The sequence below is a fragment of the Oryza glaberrima genome, chromosome 9 (genome assembly GCF_000147395.1).
Source record: "Oryza glaberrima chromosome 9, OglaRS2, whole genome shotgun sequence".
NCBI classification, from domain to species: Eukaryota; Viridiplantae; Streptophyta; class Magnoliopsida; order Poales; family Poaceae; genus Oryza; species Oryza glaberrima.
The window spans coordinates 1660082-1682682 of NC_068334.1; the positions used below are offsets into that span (position 1 = coordinate 1660082).

The 22601-nt window shown below is 42.8% G+C and overlaps 1 protein-coding gene across 1 annotated transcript; it reads right to left on the bottom strand.

Moving 5' to 3' along the window:
- Positions 1 to 3980: 3980 nt before the first annotated feature.
- Positions 3981 to 16230, bottom strand: LOC127785421 (ABC transporter G family member 1-like). Its single transcript, XM_052312863.1, has 8 exons — positions 15681 to 16230; positions 9429 to 9508; positions 7173 to 7637; positions 6987 to 7073; positions 6373 to 6501; positions 6076 to 6264; positions 5886 to 5972; positions 3981 to 4753 (listed from the first exon to the last, which is right to left on the bottom strand). The coding sequence occupies exons 1-8, from the start codon at positions 16111 to 16113 to the stop codon at positions 4094 to 4096; spliced, it is 2130 nt and encodes a 709-aa protein (XP_052168823.1). The 5' UTR covers positions 16114 to 16230; the 3' UTR covers positions 3981 to 4093.
- Positions 16231 to 22601: the final 6371 nt, after the last annotated feature.

Here is a 22601-nt window from a genome sequence, read left to right on the forward strand (position 1 = left end):
GAGCTCCCATCTAGCATGGCTAGTATCCACGATGTGCTTCATGTATCTCAACTGAAGAAATGTTTGAGCATACCTAAGGAATAGGCTAGTTCTGAGCACATCGAGATTCAAGAGGATTTGACATATGTGGAGAAACAAGTCCGCATCCTTGAAACTAGCGTGAGAAGAACCAGAAACAAGGACACCAGGTTTGCAGGGTCCAGTGGAGCCACCATTATGAGGAAGAGGTCACCTGGGAAAGAGAAGACGAGTTAAACGCCGCCCATCCGCACCTCTTCGCCAGCTTTTCCGAATCTCGGGGTCGAGATTCCGTTTAAGGGGGCTAGGTTTGTCACACCCTAAAGTCCTCCTTCCTTTAGCTTTGAATTTCATCAAGCCTAGAGCTAATCATTAATTAATAAATGCGATTAATAACGGGAATCGACATGGTGGGATTTTTGTTGGATTCTCCATGTCAAAATACATTAATAGGATTTTTAGCGGAATTTTTCAGAGCCCTGGAGATAATTTAAACCAATTAAAATCAGTCTATGGTATTAAAGAAATCCCTAGAAATCCTTTTTCCATTTCCTTTTTCCTTTCCCCCCCCCTTTTTCCTCTTTCTTGGGCCGCCGGCCCCAATCCTCCTTGCGGCCCGCGCCCCCTCCCGAAGTCTGCCCTCCATCACTCTCTCTCTCGGGGCGCCGACAGGCTCACCCCCTGCCTCCGCGCCACATCCCCCACCTCCCCGCGCATGTCGCCCACCTCCCGCACCCCATGCGCAACTCCCCCACACACCCATGCCCGCGAGATGGCTAGGATTCGATTTTCGAATCCCACCTCTCTCTCTCTCTCCACCTCCCCCACTACGCCGGCAAAATCGGGCCGTTCCTGGCCACGCCCAACCTCCTCGCCCCTATAAATGTCACCCCCGCTCCCGTGCACCCCACCGCTCTAGCGCCGTCGCCCCCATCTCCGCCACCGTCGCCACCGCTCCGGCTGCCACTAGCCGCCGCGCCGAGCCGAGCCATGTCATCGCTGCCGCGGGTTCGAAAGCCCGAGGGCCACCTCGTCTGCAAATCGTCCGTCGTCAACCGCCACCGGGAACAACCTTTCGCCGCACACCAGTGAGCCCCTCCATTTCCGCCGCCTTCGGACGGCATTTCCGCTCTCCGCGCACCTCTTCTCTCCCTATAAGTCCTCTCATTAGCTCCCTTAGACCGCTCCGGACGTCGTCCACCCACTCATCTTGCCGTCGCCGTCCACCGTCGTCTCCCTCCGCGTCAGCCGAACCCCTCGGTGAGAACCCTCGGTTCTTCCCCCTCTCCCTCCTAGCGCCACCACTACTGCATCGTGCACCGCCGCCCGCCACGGCTGGCCGGCCCAGGATTGAGTTGTGCCCGTGCCGCCGCAGCCGTCCGATCTACCGCTCGGTAGATTGGGGCCGTTCGGCTGCCGCCCACGTGGCTGCCACGTCAACGCCACATGTGTGTGCCACGTGGTGCGCCGCACCCCAGTCCTTGGACTCGGTCCACTACGGACCGGCGCCCTTGTGCACCGACAGGTGGGGCCCGCCGGCCGGCTCCGCTTCCCCCCTGATGACGTCAGCAGGGTTCTTTATTGTGCAATAAATCATTAAGGAGTATCTGTTAATAGTAATAAAATAGAGAGAATATTCTAAAATTCATAGAAAATTCATCCGAGCTCCGTTTAAGCCCATTCAAGTCTCAGTAAATCCAGAAAAATGCAAAGAAACCATTAAAAATAGCTTTGTTTCATGTTTCAGTAGTCTCATCGGGTGTTATGGGTGGCCAATCAGATTCACCGTGATTAGTCTCATCTATAATAATTTGACCTAATGGAACTTGTGTAGTTCAGGTGGCTGGTTGGGCCTGTTGCAACGTGGTGTAGTGTTGCGCAGTGATGATTAATATTGCTTAATTCATTAGAACGATTTTACTGCTTTCAACACCTGCTTTTAAATGCTAGAATTATGCAAATAAACCCTCAGCTCCCTTGGTATATATATACTGCATCATACCCTCTCTTCCGGTATGACTTCCTGAGTATAGTGGGTAGTACTCAGTCTTGGTCTGTCTCCCACCCCAGAGTTGGAGTATGCTTCAGATGGAGGTTACGTTACTCGAAGGAGTAGGCTTCGTTCGTGCCGTCAAGGATGCTTGTGGAATGGTGTCGCCCGCTGTTCGTGTCAAGCTCTAGAATAAGCTCGCTTTTATTTTTTGCTGCATTTATGTAAGACTTTTATACGTTTGTAAGACGTGAATCTGCATGTCAACTTTGTCATTTGTGTACCCTAGCCGGTCCTAGACATGGGTTTAATGCACATTCTGCTTGGAATTCTATTCGGGAATTTCTGGGCGTGACAGTCGACAACTTCTCTCCCAAATTGTAGTTATCTTAACTCGCCGAAAGATCGAGTCAATCAGAGCTTTGAGCACATACATTCGAGCTCAGGGTAATATCAAGTGGTATCGGAGTTTTAGTTGCTCGGTGTGTTTTTATCTTCCTATAACCAGAAAATAGCCATTCAAAAAAAAGGTTTCATCCATTACCTAACCATCTTTGCGTTGTTGCGTTGTTCTTTTCAATTTTTGCTTTGTTGATTTTTGCGTTGCACCGTTGTGTCATGTTGCTGGTCTTAGCATTAGTATGTTTAGAGTTTTAAGTTCTGGTGAGGTTAGTACCATTGTCACCGTCGTTGCCGTGTCTTTGTTGTTGTAGGGACTAAAAAATGGAATTCCTGCTGTCAAGGTTCTATTTTTTAGTTTTCAGAAGGTGATCTATGCAATCAATCTTAATTGGCTTGCTAGCTGAATTAGATCCTATCACCGCCAAAATCAGAAGTTACTTTATTTGTAGAATCATGTAGAATCAAAAATATTTTTGATATAGCATCATTATGTGCAAGGAATCACTACTAGAGAAACCATCTTTGGTCGGTTGCCCAAAAACAACATTAGTCCCGATTGCTTAAAAAACCAGGACTAAAAAGCATTTTTAGTCCCGGTTTAAAAGTGCAATGATCTTTAATCCCGGTTGGTAACGGGACGAAAGATCATCTTTTGTACCGGTTTATTCATTGTCACGACGTGGCAGGTCCCCCACTATTTTTAATCCCGGTTGGTATAACAACCGGGACTACAAATCAGTTTCCCACGTCTCGCGCGCTCTCTCTCTCTCTTCCATCGTTCTCTCCACGCGCATCTGAGAGTCCTCACCCTTATCTCTTCCTCCCCTCCACTCTTTATCTCTCCCTTATCTCTTCCTCATCTTCCTCTTTCACTCTCATCTCTTCCTCTCCCCTTCCACTTCCACACTTCTTAAGTTTTCCTCTCTTCTCTTCCTCAGATCTGCGGGAGAAGCAGACGGCAGCGGCCGGGCCTGTGCTGGGCAGGGGCGGTGGCCGCCGGGCCTGTGCCGGGGAGGGGCGGCAGCGGTCGGGCCCATGCTGGGCTGGGGAGGCGGCGGCCAGGCGGTGGCGGAGTGATGGCGGCCCGGTGCGGAAGGCCGTGTGGTGGCAGGCTCCATGGATTTTTTTTTTCTTTTTTCCTTCTCGTTATGTGAATGATTGTTTGTTGATTTGATCTGTGATTTGAGAATGATGTGTGAATGATCTGTGATTTGTTGTTGTGGATGATTTGGGATGTTGAGATATTGGGTTGTTGCTGTGGATGATTTGGGATGTTGAGATGTGTGAACGATCTGTGATGTGCAAACCCAATCTATGATTTGTGATTTATTATTTTCTAATGATTTTGAGATATTTGGCGCCAGAAAAGAAAAAAAAGAAAAAATTAATTTTAGTACTGGTTGGTAGCACCAATTGGGACTAAAGATTTAGTCTCTTTATTATTTCAACCGGGACTAAAACTGGACATCTTTTAATCCCGGATTCATAGTCCCAGTTAGAAAACCAGTACCATAGGGGTTCCTAACCGGGACTAAAAAGCGTTTCTCCAGTAGTGAATCTGTTCACAATATAGTCACATACTTATATTGAGTAATATAAATACAATACTACATTTTTTTTCTCGCTGTATATAAGTGCACCAAGCAATATTACAATATTAGATATACTATTTTCCAACAAGAATCACGGGGGGGCGCAAAGGTTCTCTATGCCATGAATGCATTTAGTGTTGCACCTAAATGTCATCCCCTTAAGTATGGGCTTGACTATATCAAGAACCTTGATAATCACTACAAACAATAGTCTATAGGTCATAATCATACCACAAAGTACTGCAAGATCCACCCATTTTGAATGACCTGTTTCCACTTGAAATAACTCAGCAATAACTTTCTCGCCACTAACTGTTATGGGTCCTTCAAGGTTGAGTACTAAACCTGAGAACTCATTCTTGTAAAACCCCTGCAGTGCATACTTGTGAAAGGAGATGTAGTACATTGGGTACTTCCATACTATGTTTGGAAGGCTATTAGGAAGTTGGAAGAATCCACTTGTGAGCATCATGATACCTTGTATACCAGCACCTGTTATGATCCCCATTAGGAAATCTGGTACGATGGTTGCTACGATCATCATCAGGCCTTCCACTAGCATTGTGCATGAACAAAGTACTAACGTAAAATAGACAAAATGTTCAATTTGCCTTTGTAAGCCACTAAGATAATACGCAATTGCACCAGGTATTATGGCAATAAGAAGAAGATATGGTGTGGATGACAATGTATTGGAGATGACAAATGTGGTTACACCATAATGTCCATTTAGCCTTTCCCTGCTAAAGATCTGAGCAACAGGAAGAGAAAGGTAGATATATAAGACCACATATTAAGAAAAATGTGATGCACAAATGCAAATTCATTTGATAAATCAACCTTGCATATTTCGATTTTTTTTATCTACATGAAATGTAACCTATTGTACAGATGCGAAGTATTTAAATTATTTTAATAAAATTATTAAATTTTCACTCTGGAATTTTTAGTAAATAAGTTGGGGGTTTTTTATATATATAATAAGTAGAGGCTTCACAAGAAGCCCTGCATTAATCCTACAAGCTAGAAAAGGTAAAAATTCCCACATTAATCATGTGTGCATCTATCAAACCTATGGCCAGAGAATGTCCAACAAATAGTGTTTCGATTTGTTAAGTTCGGAGTTTATAATATAGGTTGGTGTACTCAGTTGGAGTTATGCGTTGTAGTAGTATTTAACAATCTAAAATTTACTATAAATTAATAAATACTGAGTTGTAGTTGGTATGTAGTCTCAGTTAGTTTATTTTTCACAATCTGATTATCTTGAAATTCGAAATTAATGAATATTAAGCTGTGCTCCATTGGATCTCAATAATATTATTTTCATGATTTACTAATTCTAGAATCTGATTTACTATATTGTAAGCTGATATTGATTGTTTACAATATGTTGTAAGTGCGGACGGATTGTTACATGGCTATTTAAATATTAGTAATGGTAATTGAGTATAACTCAATTCACTAAATGAAAGCTGTGGGTTTGAAATATTTTTATCCAGAGTCAAAAGACATTGCAAGTATTTGTGAATTTTATTAGGATGCATAAGAGAGATTATTTCAGGCTTTTCTATGCGATGCTTCACATGATTTCTTAATATCCTAAATTGAAAATGAATTTATTTCCATTACTCTCTCTTAATTAAATAGCACTATCCCATGTCCTTGATGGAAAATTTTTATTCGTGTTGATAACTTTGTTGAATCTTTTGGTACAGTAGTATGAATTTGAATAATCAATTCCAGACATCGTATCCAAGTTCACTGACTTAATTTTACTATTTATGCCCGTTGGTCTATATGTGTGTTCAGTCGATTTTAACAAATTATATAGAGTAAACATGTTTGCTCTTTCTGCTAATGACATATCAATTCATAAATACCTTCATATCCTCCACGAAGGATGGGAACCCTCCAATTGCCATTAAGGTTAGCATGGTGCTAATAAACATTAACATTGATGACCTAGCCTGAAATGAAGAATCAATTAAAATTAATTAATAAATATGTTTGGTACATGCATACTCTATCAGCCATTTGTGTGAAAACAGCCAACATTTTATCTTCACTTACTCGAATTGAATCGGATCCATAGCCCATATTGTAAAATATGGTGCCAAGGCAAGCACTTATGGAAATATAAATGGCCATCCGCAACCAATAGTATCCAATATCTCTATACATGTTAACAAATGAACGTCTGGTAAGGACAAGTGTCTTGGTAATAAAACCAGCTCGGTTTCTTCCAATCGTCACCCGATCCTAAAAGAATATGAACATAACTTGTGACATATATCACAAACATGTATAATTGTGAATAAGTATGTTGTACATATAAATATAATATGCACACAAGTTTAGAGCAGAAACCATCTCGTTTATGTGACGCATGTCCTGTTTTGCCACTTCCGAAGTGTTGGAGGATTTGTATGAATTCACCAAAATGTCTATTGCTTCATCTGCAACAGCTGGCATGCACCGGAGTCTGTCTTCACTCTCCTTTGTGTTAGCAAATTGAAAGGTAACAGGTCAAAAGCAAGCAAATTGGTGTCACCCAGTTTTGTTGCCGGACATTTGATGGTGTACGCATCAACGAGCAAATGTCAAAAAATTATAGAAAAAATTAGACATGTATCCTAACAGTATTATACATATATGCAAATTTGAAGATAAGATTTTACACATAAGTGTAATATTATTGGAAGTATGTGTCCATGTTTTTATGGAATTTTCTGTGATATTTGCTAGTTGATATACACGGAGTATGCATGAAAATTTTGTGCGTATAGGATATATTCCGTACTTTCATAGCATCTTTTTTATTTTAGTTTTGTTCTTTTCTCTTTTGTTGCTGGGCTGCTGTGACATTGTGCAGATACTGTTTGCAGGGGACAGATTTGTAAATAATTACTCATTATCCAAAAGAACATGATATTTCATTAACAGTGCTTGAATTGGAGTCTTGGACCAACTATATATCTAACCTTGTCAAAATCTTTGTTCACAGTCCTCAAAAAATGATCTGATGGATTCCTCATTGGAGGGCAAGGGTAGCCATTTGAAGCAAAGAACTGCAAATTAAACCAACTATTGCAAGCTGAAAACAGCGATAACATTTAACTAATTAAACGACTATATACACAGAATGATTCTACACTAGATCGACTAACCTCGGCAGCCATTGAAGCTGGGCCAAAGAAGATGGTGTTCCCAGCGGCGAGCAGGCAAAGGACATGGAAGAGCTCGAACACCTCGCTGCATGGCTGGTGCACGACAGCGACGACTGTCATGCCCTCCCTGGCAGCGAGGCCTATGATGCGACTCATGACATGGAAGGAGGCGGCGCTGTCGAGGCCGCTGGTGGGTTCGTCGAGGAACAGCAGCCGGGGACGTGTAAGGATGTCAAGGCAGATGCTCAACCGCTTTTGTTGCCCACCGCTGATGCCCTTGCTTGACCGCCCGCCGATCCGAGTGTCCAGCGTGCCGGTGAGTCCCATCTCCCTCACCGTTTCATCGGCGCGCCGCAACTTCTCTGCCATAGTCATGGTGTCTGGCAGCTGGATCTGTGCCGAGTAGTAGATGGCCTCGCGCACTGTTAGTGTCGCCATTAGCACGTTCTCTTGTGTCACGTACGCCTGATTGATTCATGCATTCACAATACATTCATGTTTTTAGATCAGACACCACTTTTTCTCGTTCTCTCTCGCTGGCTCTATCCTTAATATTTGAGCTACGTTAATTTTGCAGTGTCATGATTGTAAATCCCCCTATGTCTAAAGAAGTTCGGTAGCATATTGGATTGATTATACTATTACACTAGCTAAATATATATCCCTGTTATTAATAGTGTAATTTTTTACCTTGTGAAATTTCACAACATTTTTATTGTAGACAAAATTGCAATCATCACCTATACACGGCTAAAAGATTTGGCTAGAATCATATGTTAATTTATTTTTATCGTAGTGAACATGTTCGCTTCTTCTCGACTATGGGGGATCAGAAGGGGAAAAAGTACGAATTATCTCCCCCCGAACTATCGCGGTCGTCCGAATTACCCCCCTAAACCACAAAACCAGACATTCTTCATCCCCAACTATGCAAACCAGACGAATTACCTCCCACGACCCAATCCGCAGTGGTTTTGGTCTACGTGGCGTACACGTGGCAATCCAGTCAGCGTTTTATTGTGGGGCCCACCTATCATATATATACTCTATCTATCTCATGTCTCTCTCTCCCCCTCTCTCTCGGGTCATCGGGCTCAGGGCGGTCGGCGCGCATGGCGCCGTGCGGGGGCCGGTGGTGGGCGGCGGCGGCGGGTCGACGAGCTCGGCCGGCTCCGGTGGCAGCGGCAGCGGCGGCGACGGCGTCCGCGGCGGGACGTGGAGCTCAGACACATCGGCAGTGCGGCTGACGCCTCCTTCCCCGCGCGCTGCTGTCCACCGCAGTTGCTGCCCCGCCGTCGACGCGTAGCTGATGACCCCGGCCACCGTGGTGTTGTACCGCAGCTCGTGCGCCTGCAGGACCTTGAGCGCCGCTTCCATCGCAGTTGTTGCCGCCGCCGCAGCCTCGCCCCACCCCAATGAGCGCGACAGGGCCACCGTCCATCGCCTGCCCCCGCGCGTCGCCGTCAGGCGCCCACCACCTGCTCCCACGCGCCGCCGTCCACCATGCGCCCCAGGCGTCACCGTCCGCCGCTCGCCCCTCCGCGCAGCGGGCAACCGGTAGGTTGCGACGGGCGCGACGCTGAGGCGGGAGGCCGCCGGGATAGAAGGTGGGCGCGGAGGAAATGGTGAGCGGCGGTCGCGGGAACGGCCTCCTCCTCCGCCACCGCTGCCTCTCTCTTCAGCCTCTCTTGTTCCTCCTCCCCGTCCTCCTCCTGACGCCGCTCCAGCTCCCGACGTGCGCCTCCGTCCGCCGTCCCCCGTCCTCCTCCCGACGCTTCCGGCCATGGCTCGCCTCTCTGCCATGGCTGTTGGCGCCCGCCTCTCCCCCATCCCGTCCACCTCCCATGCGCCGTCCGCCGGCCCGCCCCCGCGCCGCGCCATGTGTGCCGGCTGCCGGCGTGCGCGCCGCTGCTGACCAACGAAGAGAGAGAAAGAAAGAGAGAGGAAGAAAGAAAGTGGTGTCTGACATGTGGGTCCCACCATTAAATAAATAAAATGCTGACTGGACTGCCACGTGTACGCCACGTAGACCAAAACCACCGCGGATTGGGTCGAGGGGGGTAATTCGTCCGGTTTGCATAGTTGGAAGTGAAGAATGTCCGGTTTTGTGGTTCGGGGGGATAATTCGGTTGACCGCGATATTTCGGGGGGGTAATTCATACGTTTTCCATCAGGAGGTGACAGACTCTTCAATAATACTAATCAAAATGGGCTGTATTAATTAGATGCTCCAATAGTTTTCTCACTTGAACTCACCGAGGTTCCAAATGCAAGTTGCTGACATCGACCGTTAACCAGAATTTGCCCTTTCATCTTCAAGTTTGAATCCAATCTTCCTGTGTATATCAATAGAGTACAGATCGATAAGATGTTATGAATTGAAATACGGCGTATTACAACAGAAACTCAGCTCGAAAGACACAATTTAATATAACCGTGAGAAAAAAAGAAGGAACTCTATAACTGAGACGAAGAAGCACTAAGACTCCCATAAGGACGACCGTCCCAGTGCTGTAAGACACTGTTAATATATAGTGTCTATATGCCCCACATCATCTAGAAACTATATATAGCACTATTCTATTGCACACATATCACCAATTTACTGTGCTAATTTAACATCAAATATTTGATCAATACCCTTAATATTATATAGAAACTGGGTCTCAATTCAAGATCTAGTTTCATCGTTCATTCATTTAATCTGATGCCACATTATCTTTTACAATAGGTGGCATGCTATTTAACACTATAGACATCACTGTTGTTGGGAACTTATTGCATGCCATTGGTGGCATGCTAACACTATGGACATCACCATTGTTGGAGCTTAATGCATGCCTCGTAATGTAAAGTTGATGATACGAGATAGATAAACAATATAATTGGGGGATCAAAATAGCTATATATAGAGGATAGAGGAATTTCTAATTTGCTTCCATACATAAATGGAGAGCCAAATCACAAATAAAATAAAGTAAGAGGAGAGAGGAATTTCTTTTTTTTTTCAGTTTTCACACATAAAAAAGATACATTAGGAAGTCATGATAAGCACAGAAACTCTAATGGGCGATCAATCGCCCTGGCTATTGGCTAGCGATCGCCCCATTCCCCCCTCCCTCGCTCCACCTGGTTTCCTTTTTTGGCACCGCATTACTTTCCTATTTTAGTAAATTTATGCACCTAAAGTTTATACACCTAGGGTTTATACATCTAAAGTTTAGAGAGCAAAAGTTTATAAGTCAAAAGTTTATATATCCGATTCAAATTTGAATTTGAATTCAAAATTTTTTTTATATAGTATTTCTATACATCTAAAATTTATAGACCTAAAGTTTATAGACCCGTTTCAAATTTGAATTTGAATTATATCTGATTCAAATTTGAATTTGAATTCAAATATTTTCTATATATAGTATTTCTATGGATCTAAAGTTTATACACCTAAAGTTTATAGATCCAAAGTTTATAAGTCAAAAGTTTACATACCCGATTCAAATTTGAATTTAAATTCGAATTTGAATTTGCATTCAAATTTGAATTTGAATTTAAATTCAAATTTTTTATATATAGCATTTCTATCCATAATTTTTTCTAACTTTTGTTTTTTTAAAAAAATTTTGTGGTGTACTGTAGTAGGAAGAGAAGATGGGGAGGAGAAAGGGGAGAAGAGGGAGGAATCGGCATAGGCGGAGGGGAGTGTGGGTGATCGCTCGCTCCCAGCGATCATCCGCGCATTAGCAAGACCCTGATAAACATGGTATAAGTACAATATCAAGATCTATAAAGCAAAATTAAAAGCAACCACAAGCCAATCTTAGTTGCTTGTACTAACGGATAAGGTGTCCCTATTTTAGAGGGAATACCTTATATGCCATTTAAAAGATATTGAGTTTCTATGTATAAAAGAAAATATATTTTCCTTTTATGCCACCAAATGAATTTTTGTTACTCTTAGATGCCACTGTTGGTTGATTTTTCGGATGAGCACACAATCCGAACCAAATAAGAAGATAAGAGATAAGGTTGTTTTGTGATCGGTTAAAAGAATTTTTTATTCCTAAATTCAAGATAAGCTCCCGGCCTCACCAGTGCTATAAAAGAGAACAAATTGTAGGAGGAGAGGACGCTCAATTCTTGCCCTATCTAATCTAAAACCCTAATTCGCCCCCGATCGGCTTAAGCACTAGAAGGGGTTCGTTTGGCTATCTCAGGGCAGTGCCGGTGGAGACCTAAAGGCCGACGTGATCTAGTGAGGTAAAGAGAAGAGAAACAGAGAGAAGAAGAAGAGAAAGAAAAGCAAAGACAGGAATTATCAATGTCTTCAAATCCGACAGGTCAGAAATTAATTTGTAATTTGAGAGTGATTGATTTATAGGCTAAAGTTAAGATGTTTCTAATTTAGAACTCCAACAACCACTACCATCTTTTTTGGGAAAATACTTATTCTCTGATGCCCAATTAAGAGAAGAAAAATTGGGCACCCTGACATTACCACAGACCGTATATGGCTATTTTCTTCTCATTCTCTTCTCTTCACTTTAATTATATTTTATTTTAAACTATTTATCCGATCATACTATTCTATTCATTCTAATTAAATCTTCAGAAGAAGATATCAGATGATTATACTCTGATAAAAGAAAATCATGTGTTTCAAATCGTTAAAACTGCCATTCTTATCACTTTCTTTCTTTTTCTCCCTCCCTTTATAGTTCATATTTTCTGTATTAATAATTTTCACGCAGAAGAAGTTTGAGATGGGTATTCTCCAAACACGTACCACCATCGATCGATAAATAAATACATATAAATAAATGCATATTTATCGATAAATATATACATAGATAAATGCATACATATATTTATTTATTTATTTAAAATTCAAAATTTTAAAATTTTGAGTGAATTTTTTTATTTCATACCTCGGTGCCCGGAGACCATGGTGCCCATATGGGTGTTATACATATAATCCCTCCGTTTCAGGTTACAATACGTTTTTGATTTTGGTCAAAGTTAAACTGTTAGATAAATATAGTAATATTTATAATACTAAATTAGTTTCATCAAATCAATAATTGACTATATTTTCATAATAATTTTGTCTTGGATTGAAAATGTTACTATTTTTTAAAAAACTTGGTCAAACATAAGACAGTTTGACTTTAACCAAAGTCACAACATCTTATAACCCGAAACGGAACGAGTATATACATAAAGAAGATTAAGTCTGCAACCACCTTAGTAGCACCTGAGGTTCTGGGTTCGACTCCCCATGGGAGCGAATTATCCAGGATTTATCGGCGCTGTGCTTTCAGTGGTAGGCGACGTACCCGTCGACAGCGAGGCGCCTGTGGTGACTTCGTCAATCTCTCAAGAATTTGCCGGCCCAGTCTTCGAAGATGCTCATAGGGGTAGGGTTTGCGTGCGTGTGTTCATAGGGGTGAGTGCGCATGCGTTGTGAGTGTCTGCGTTGTACTGTGTAATTCTAAAAAAAAAAAGAAAATTAATGGCGGGCTGGATAAGTTTGCTAATAACGGTGGGTTGGCTGACTTAACTTCAGTCAGCATCAGAAAATTAATTCACCCTCCAACTGCCTCAATGTGAAATAGTTAACGGGTACGATTCAGTATGGCCGAGCAGCGATCAGCATCGATCGTGCAATCATTTTCCACTTCCACCACATCAACTTGGTAATCAATACGTTCAACACGTAAGTTACGTGCTGTGTATCTGTGTACACGATATCGACGTGTTCTTCGAAGAAAAGCCATTCTCTTTAATTTCCTACCGGCCCAAAGATTCGCAACAGGAATGTGCAAATATCTTGCTATCTCGCTCCAACAGTACCAATTCCAGAAAAAAAAAATTAAATTTTACACAATTTCTTCCCTCACGCCGTCCCCACGTGGGTGGGTCGGGGGCAAAAACCTAGCCACCACACCGCCCCTCTACTTCTCCCGCTCTCCGCCTCGGCACTGCCGGAGCATGCCGTGCAGCAGGCTGAGAAGGCGGTTGCAGTGCATTTGGTTGCTGCTGATCCGACACCGTCTTGGCTGGATCCAGTTTCCCAATGACTGGATTTGGCATATCCTTGGTGGGAGCAGCGGGCACAAGTGGGTTGAACGGTAGAGTTGGCTGCACGACCGAGACCACCGGTTGAGTCAGGTGCGACCGAGGCGATGCGGGCGATAGCAAGCGCTGCAGTTGGTGGCAGGTCTGTCCTTCTAGCCAATCAGACCTTTATTTTCTCTCCATGAAGCTCCTCGCCTGCAATGGCTAGCCCCTTCCGATCGAAGGAAGCTCTTTTGGCAAGACGATGACGGTGGTGATTGGGGAAGACGGTGCTCTATCTGCACGGCCTCGTGGGAGATCGCGTCATGCTAGGCGGTGGGAGGTGGTGCTGGCTGGTCTGGGCTGATCATCACTGTGGTGCCGATACGATAGAGTTGTAGGCTAGCGGAGGTCGTTGGTTGGTGGAGCTCTGGGTGGCGACGACAGGTGCGGGAGAGGATGTAGCAGGTGAAAGCCTAGCTTGGAGTTATCTGAGGATGACGTGTTTGGGTTTTGTGATCCCTCTTTGTGGAGTTGTCGGGCTGCCTTCCTCTCCCCTCCTGACCATAGTTATTAAGACCGGGCCGGTAATGAACCATTAGGGCACTCAGTTAACTGGTTTGTTGGTTGGACCGATCAAACCACCAGTTTAAAATGGTTTAAATAAATGTGTGCTACAATACGACCACAATAGGCGACATGCCCTGGTGAATGAGTCTTTCCATGGGAACAAGGAGGTCTTGGGTTCAATCCCTCATTGCAGCAGTTTTCTCCCTATTTTCTCTAACCCCACGTGATGGCTAAAGTTTCTGCTCCTCCACGTGACGCCCTGAACAGTCGAACCACCTCTAGTTCAGCAAAAAAACCACCCGGTTTGATGGGTTTTCGGATCCGCTAGCAAGCAGACGCCCTGAACAGTCGAACCACCTCTAGTTCAGCAAAAAAACCACTCGGATCCGCTAGCAAGCAGTTAGTTACACCCTTCAGTGTTATAATTTTGTGCTCCCTCCATTCTAGATTATAAGTATTCGTAGGAGAGTTGTGATTGGTTGAGTAGTAGAGTTAGGTAGAAAAAGTGAATTCGTAGGTAGAAGTGAATGGTGGAGGGTTGTGATTGGTTGAGTAGTAGAGTTAGGTAGAAAAAGTGAATGGTGGAGGATTGTGATTGGTTGGGAAGAGAATATTGATAGAGAAGTTGTTATATTTTAGGACAAATCTTTAGGGCTAACAGTTTTAATATTTTGGAACGGAGGGAGTTTTTTTTTCTTCTATATCAATGTGAAAATTCGCATTATATCGTGCAGGTCGTTTCGAAAATAAAAGTGTCAATTCCTGAACGCCGTTAATTTTCATCAGGGGAATTATCGACAGTAATTATGCATGGTTACCGTGATAAAAAAGATTTGCAGGATTCTTTAAATTTTTTATATTCTTTTTAGTTTCCTCTGGTAGAGTTCCTTTCTTATAAAAATCCAATTAATGTGTTCTTTTTTTTTATTTGAGGACGATGGTGCCAAATTCGGAGAATTCTTTAATATGCAACAAATTAAGTAATGGACGGCTTCTTTTTCTTTTTATTCTTCGTCTTCTTCTTCACAAATCGCGGGTGACCGCAACCAAACTACAAACAGGAGCACCGTGCATATATTTCAAACGTGGAAGACTCGTTACGGTTGGATCCAAATCGCGTCATGTTCTGACTGAATTTTACAGAAAGGTCAGTGGACAGGGATATACACATTTGTCACCTTCTCAAATTGATTTTGCTATTTTTTCTACAACATATTTCTTCCTTGGTTACGTTGTGCTCGTTTTTTTTCCCTCTCTATACTTGGTCACTGACATATGAGCCCAAGGGTAGTGAGGCTCAAAGGTGAGTGACAATGTCCCACTATCCGCAGAAATATTGAAAAGTATTGTATATTCTAGTGTTTTAAGGTATAAACGACCTCACATTAGCAAAAATCTATTCTCAAAAAGATAACGTCCTATGCATATAGTTAAACCTCCAAACGTTAAATTAATAATAGAAGAAAAATACTACTATTAAATTGATCTGTGAAAATGATATATATCAATACATTTGTCATTGGAAGCACTTTAATATAGTTATTTCTTTAAAAACTTTTATGAATATATAGGATGAAATTCTGACTAGTGTATTGTAGATTACGTTGTGATCTGTAGAACTTTAACAAATGAAAGAGCACCCCAGGTACGTAGGTTTTTTTTTTTTTTTTTTTTTTTTTTTTTTTTTTTTTGCGGGGAGGTACGTAGTTTTACTGATGTATGGTACTAATAGTGTGGTTGGAGAATATATATTATTCGACAGTTTATTGCTATAAGGATTGTCAAATATGTAGACACACACACAAGACGAGTGAAATTGTGTAAACCTCAGGTCGATAGAGAGATGCATATGGATAGAGAGAAACTGAGATCGACAAGTGTTACCGGCAAGGGTGTCGAGCAGCGTAGTCTTGCCGCAGCCGGAGGGGCCCATGATGGCCAACACCTCGCCGGGGCGCGCGCTGCCGCTGACGCCGTTGAGGATGGTGGCGGCCTTCCCCCTGCTGTCCACCGCCGTCACCCACACGTCCTCCCACGTCAGGAACACGCCCCCGTCGAGCCGCTCCTCCCTCCCATCTCCGGCGACGACGGCGATACCGTCGAACGCGCCGGCGCAGTTGTGCTCCGGCGCCGGTGGAGCTTGTACAGGAGGCGGCGTGTCGTCGGGGGCAGCACGCCCGCGGACAGCCTCGAGCACGGTGGTGAATGGGGAACGCAGGAGTTTACTGACGATGGCGCCACCGCCGCCGGATGAACGCCACAGCGGGCGCGACGGGCTCGGCGTCGCCGCCCAACGTGGCAACGGCGATGTCGCCATGCTAGCTGGTGAGACAGTACGTGGCGAGCTCGTACAATTAGTCAGTGCAAGTGACACAAGTGAAACCACTAGTGTGCTCTTCCGTTTTAGCCTCTCCAATGAGGTTATTTTCCACTTGCAGCATCCATATCCCTATATATATAGGCATCAAGTTTAATTAGAGTTTGTTGTGATGTCTGCGTCCGTCAGTGTTATGGTGGTTCGTTTGTAGGTTAGGGGTGGTTTGGTGTGAAAATGAAACCATATCTGGCGTAAATGTTCTATTTCTTCGGATAATGGAATTTATGGAATTCAATTTAAAAATATACTGTTCATTCAATTTTTTTTTCACAAATATTCAGGACGCAACTTTTTAACAAAACTATTCCGTCGATCTCGTACAATCGATACACGAAAACGACGTATGGGTGACGACATGGATGGTGTGGAAGATGCTAGACCGAACGGTCTCGCACAACCAACATGCGAGACCAAAAGAGCAGTATTAGTGATTAATTATCGATTAGCAAATTAATTAATCACTAATTAGATTAACTAATCACTACTTAATTGCTAATCAGGATCATTAGTAATGATTGGCGTATTGCTGCGGTATCGCTGGTTGGCCGCGCGGTCTCGCGACTTTGCCGCGCCACACCCCGCAGCGCCCCGTTACGCGAGAACGACGTTATATTCCTCCTAAATAAATTACATCCTGAATATTTATGAAAAAAGTTAAATGAACACTATATTTGAAATTTAATTCTTTATTTATGATCTTTGCTTAAAAATCAATACTGGAGAACTGATCTTGTGCGTCATCGAAAAATCACATTTAACCCGGTTCCAATGGGAACCGGAACCTAACAAAAGATAGCTCTTATTCAGTGAGATCTTTTTACTTAACACTCAAAATGAAGCAGTTTGTCTTCCCTTATAAAAAGATTTGTAAGGTTAAGATACCTCTGAAGACTAGAGTCTTTCTCTGGTTGTTTCTTAAAAACAAAATTCTTACCAAAGATAACCTGTACAAGAGAGGTTGGAGAAAAGGAGATAAGTTGTGCCAATTTTGCTGTAGGGAAGAATCCATTCAACACTTTTTCTTCGATTGCCCTACTGCAAGAATAATATGGAACATTGTGATATGTGCTTTAAACATTAAACCAATTCTGAATAAAACTCAGCTATTTGGTACCTGGTTAACCAGTTTTGATAAAAACATGAGGAATATGATGATGGTGGGGCTGCTGCTGTCATCTGAGCTATTTGAAAAACAAGAAATAAAGCCTGCTTTGATAACATTCTCCCAAAAGATCCCATTGAGGTGGTCTATTTAGTCGGTAATCTAATTAAATCTTGGGCTATTTTGCAGAAACTGGAAGCAAACCGAAGAAGATTGGAGCTGGGGGCCAGAGTGGTAAAGCAGGTGGCAAATGACATCTTCAACTAAAGATATGAATGGAGGCCCTGTGCAAGAAGATTGGAATGATTCTGTCTCTGAAATCTTGTCTTTGTCTACCGATGTAACCCCCCTGAGTTCTCACTCACTTAGCTTTTGTCTAGTCCCTGCTGTTGGGATCCTGGTAACGTTTGCTAGTTTCAGTTTGCTTGCTGACCTGCTGTTTTCAGGTTTCAGCTTAGTTTCTACTGAACCTCTCTGCTTTTCTTTTTTCTCTTTTGGTAGCTTGTTTAAGACTCTATGTGCCGTTCCATTAATGGAAAGGGGAACTTTCAGGCCCTAGTTCAGAAAAAAAAAAGGAACCGGAACTAAAAATCTTTTTTTCCCCGGTTAAAAAACCCAACACCACTTTATGATCTTTAGTCCTGGTTGGTGTTACTGATTTTTAGTCCCGGTTCAAAAAGCGTCTGGCCCCCTACTATTTTTAGTCTCGTATCAACGCGTCGTATATAATCCCTCGCACTTATCCTCTCCTCCTTGATCGCAAACTCCTCCCTTTTCCTCCTCCTCATCTTTAACTTCCTCTCCTACCTTTCATCCTCTCTCCTCTCTCTCTTTCCTCTCTCTTATCCGCTCCTTTTCTTTGCAGCACTAGCAATGAGGAGGGAGCGAAGGCGGTGGCGGCCGGGCGCAGCGGCGGCGGCAGCCCCGCGTAGCCGTGCTACCAGTGGCCCGCGCGGCCGGGCTGTCGGCTCTGGCGCTGGTGGCGGAGCGGGAGAGGGAAGGTACCTGGCGCGGGTGATGTCTTTGTTGATTATCTGTAAATTTATTGATTTGTGAAGTCTTTGCATCTGTAAATTTATGATGTCAATTTGAGTATGTCCATCCAATCTGGGAATTTGTGGATGATTTTGTGATGTTTCTGTGAATGTGGATGATCTTATTGTTGAGTTTAGTTCGAAATCAATATGCAAACAGCAAAAAACAATGAAAAATAAAGAAACAATGTAGTCCTGGATTCGTTGTCCTGGTTTGAAACCTGAGACTAAAGAGCATTGCAAACCGGGACTACTGTGGGTTTTCTCCAGGAGTGAATGCTACAGCCAATTTATACAGAGTTTGTAGGTTGAATGACTACGAAGGTCAAGAAGGTCAAGGCATCTATTCTGAACATGCAAAAAACTAGATTTTCGCCAGGAGAATCCTCTCCTAGACCTGAAAGTGATTTGGCTCATCATGGCATCACCGACGTTGGTTTGATGAAACCGTAATCGCCGTATCTGGTCACACCGATCAATGCTATTGCTAGAATGGCAACCGCACCGCGATCAAGTGGAGGGGAACAGAGGATGCCATGGAGCTAACGAGGGCCATCAGCTTCACCAACCCCGTCTGGCCGACAAGACGTCCTTCCGTCCAACAAAGGGGGATGGACACGATGAGGTCCGCCGGCACCATGCTACCGATTGCCCCTAGCCTTTTATCCGCATAGAGCTCGTCTACATTGCCACCACCTTGCAGATCTGGTTCCGCCTCCCACAGGCGTCTACCCCCACAGACAGGAGAAAGCTGTTGGTGTGAAAATCGTCGTACACACGAAGGCCTAAAAGTTTTGCTTGCTCTAGTGCAGGTCCTATCAAATCGGGTTCACACAATGCCAATACAACTAACAAGGATAAAATAAAGAAGATTAGATCAATGGGCCAATCGTTCATGGGGTCCATATAGTATGGTTTGCCCATGCCGATACTGATGGAATTTCTGATCGATCGGCTATAACCGATGGAATTCAAAAGTCAGAATAATAAAACTCTATTGGCTGAAACTTAGATACAATATATTTATAAAATCTTCTAATATTATTATAATCAATCTTGATAGATCAGACTTAACCGAGACGGGATAAGAGTGAAAATAATAAGATAGAATCTTGAGTAAATAAATATATCTTTGAATATGAGCTGATATGTTTGAAATAAAACTTATCAACACTCTATATAGAAGAAAGTAAACTGATATCAATCAAAACAAGATAGAATATAAATCATCAAAAACTATAATTATTTATCACAATCTAGATAGATCGGACCTAATCGAGACATTATCACAGTAACTAGCTGATTATAATAAATATTGCAAATTTAATCGATGCAACCAATTATAATATGTTAAGCAGATACTTCATCGGCTAAAACTTTGATGAAACTATGATAAGAATCTATCAACTTGAGTAAATGTAATAAACACACGAAAACCTAGAAGATTAGAGCTAACCAGAATAGTTCGGGGTTAACATTGTGCTTAACGGATTTAAACGAGTCTATGAACATTTTTCAGGGTGATTGATATAGAAACCATAAACTTAGAAAGCAGAACGAATCAGAGCAAGAGCCAATATATTTGATAAGCAACGCAAGCAAAAGAAGAACTAGTATATCGGACATAACCAAGGAAGTACTAATTCCCAATACAAGCGAAGGATTTTGACAAAACTTACTTTCTTGTTGGAGATTGATACCGATGTAGCCTATCTCATAAACAAGAACTTGTCAAGAGCAAAACTAGGGTGGCGATGCCCTAAAAGTTGAATATTGAATTGTTATTGTTTACAAAGACCCCAGGTGCACATATTTATACCTATAAGCAATACTAAGTCTGACTCTATCACGATCGAATTGATCTAAAACTCTATATCTAATTAAGGAAATTATTACAGACTCCGACTCCCACACGACTCATATCGGCTAACCATTACTTAAACATTTCCGATTCTAACACGACTCCATAGGCTCATAACTCTATTAACAAAATAGAGTTAATAGAGCCCAAACTGATCCCTCATCATGTCGGCTATCATATCACGCCAAAGGCTTCTGTTGAGGTACCCCCTGAAATTGCTGTTGCACTTGGTCTAACTAGTTATAGTGAGGCAAATATTGGGGTTGAGGTGATCCCCCTAGCCGATACTGCACCTAAGGTGAGTGAGGCTGATACTAGAAGTTAACATTGCCCCCCATGTGATACTGAGGAGACTGATGCACCAAATGGATATGTTGATCAGGAACAAATTGAGAGCCAACAGGTTGATGTTGTTGCGGAATAGGTGATTGCAGTGCCACGGTTATCTGTGGAATCGGCTCAATAACCGGTTGCCTTGGCCTGAACATAGAGGCGACTTGATCTGGAGTAATTCGGGGGATGTTTTGCCCTATATGTTGCGGTTGTTGTTTGACCAGAACATGAGGATTAAACCCTGGTTGCCCTGGCGCCGATGTCGACGCACCATGTTTCCCAGGAGCTAAGACTGACACTATCGGCTGTTCTGGGGCCAAACCTGAGATAGGCTGATGTTTATCAGAACTGAGAGTCTTGTATTGTGGAAAAACACCTTCTGGAAGAAAAACTGGTCCCTTAGCCTGATGCTCAACTATCGTGCCATCAACCACATATTTAATCATATTAGTTAAAGTATTGACAAGCACTCCTGACTAGTTGATCAATGCGTGATGAACAACATAACCAATCTGATCTTGCAAGTTTTTGAACTCTTCAGGACTTCCTTCCTGCTTATTATCCTTGGGTTCGACATCTTTAGTTGAGCTTGTCCCTGGCTCTCCATTGTTTGGCAGCACTATCTTGTACCTCTGAATCACTGTACCCCAGCGTGTCTAGACAAATGAATGTAAAAATTGGTTCTGCATGTTGTTCATCATTTGTTAATACTCTAGGGCAGGTCCAAAGAATTGCTTTCGGGTTCTGAGCGTGCTAGTTGGTATGATCCTGCAAGCAACAAGAAACAAAGAGGAAACAAAGTTAAATCCATAAATGACAGCCGATCGGCTGGATTGCCGATGACGTATCGTCCAATATTAAGCTGATGCAACACGTGTTAGATTGGCAATGGAATATATAAGATGAGAAAAGCTAGATCCACCTGATCGGCTGTAGATATTAATATGTTTAAACCAAGTGATTGGGATAGATCGGATAGTATACCGATACCACCTATGTGTAAAAGTACTTCAAGGTGAAGATTATATATATTCATAGCATAGCCGATAAGGCAAATCTGACATGTATCGGCTAGTACTCCGATACCACCTTATACTAAGATATCAATATAGACGAAATATAAAGAACAAGGAATCGATCTAATACCAAGATAACCTAATCAGACCGGTAATATAGCTTAATATATTTCAAATGAGCGAGATCTTAATATAAAAGGCAGATTTAGTGTACTAAGTAACATATAATGAACAAGATAACTAAACCAGGTAAGATCGGCAGAAACTCCGATGCTATCTCTATTAGCGATCATAAGACAAGCTAGATATTATGATTCAGATCATTACTTAATAGATCAAACCTAACTGATGCAGCATTAAGCATGAAGAGAAATATAAAATCTAAACAGGACGATGATAGCCTTTTCAGGATGGGAGATACACCATATAATCTACCTCAACATCAATATCTAGCCCAATCGTCTATCTTCGATGATACGGGCCGGCCGATGAAGTTAGATAGTGATATCGATCTAGATTATATAGCATATATGATAACTCGGAGATTCACATAAACAAGATTAGAGTGTCATGAAGATGTAAGCACTAATCCCAAGAACGTAAACCGCCATAACAAATTTTACCTTTTCGCCGAAGATCGAAACCGATGCAGCCCAACTCGAAAGCAAGAACTCGTCGAAACAATGAAAGTAGAAAAAGGTGGCGATGCGCTGAGAATATTATTGAACTGATGTTGTTTGTTTACAATGTATCGGGTCATATTTATACCCAAAATACATGATATGTCCTTGCCGGACACGACTCTATCTCTATTATACCTCAAAATACGAACAAGTCCCTTAGGCGGACTCTTACCAAAAATATCTGTAAGGAAACTACTAGAATATCATAATGAATAGATACAATTGCCTTTTTTGGATTCAATCCATGCTTGGCAATACTTGCGTAGAGCTTGAACCATCCTCGGTAACGATCCCATGACTGCTTTGCCGGGATCGGCTGTATCGGCTCCTCCCTGTCCGATCGGGTAATAGCCGTGCAGACGGTAGCTGATACAACTCTTAGCCGATGCGGGTTTTGTT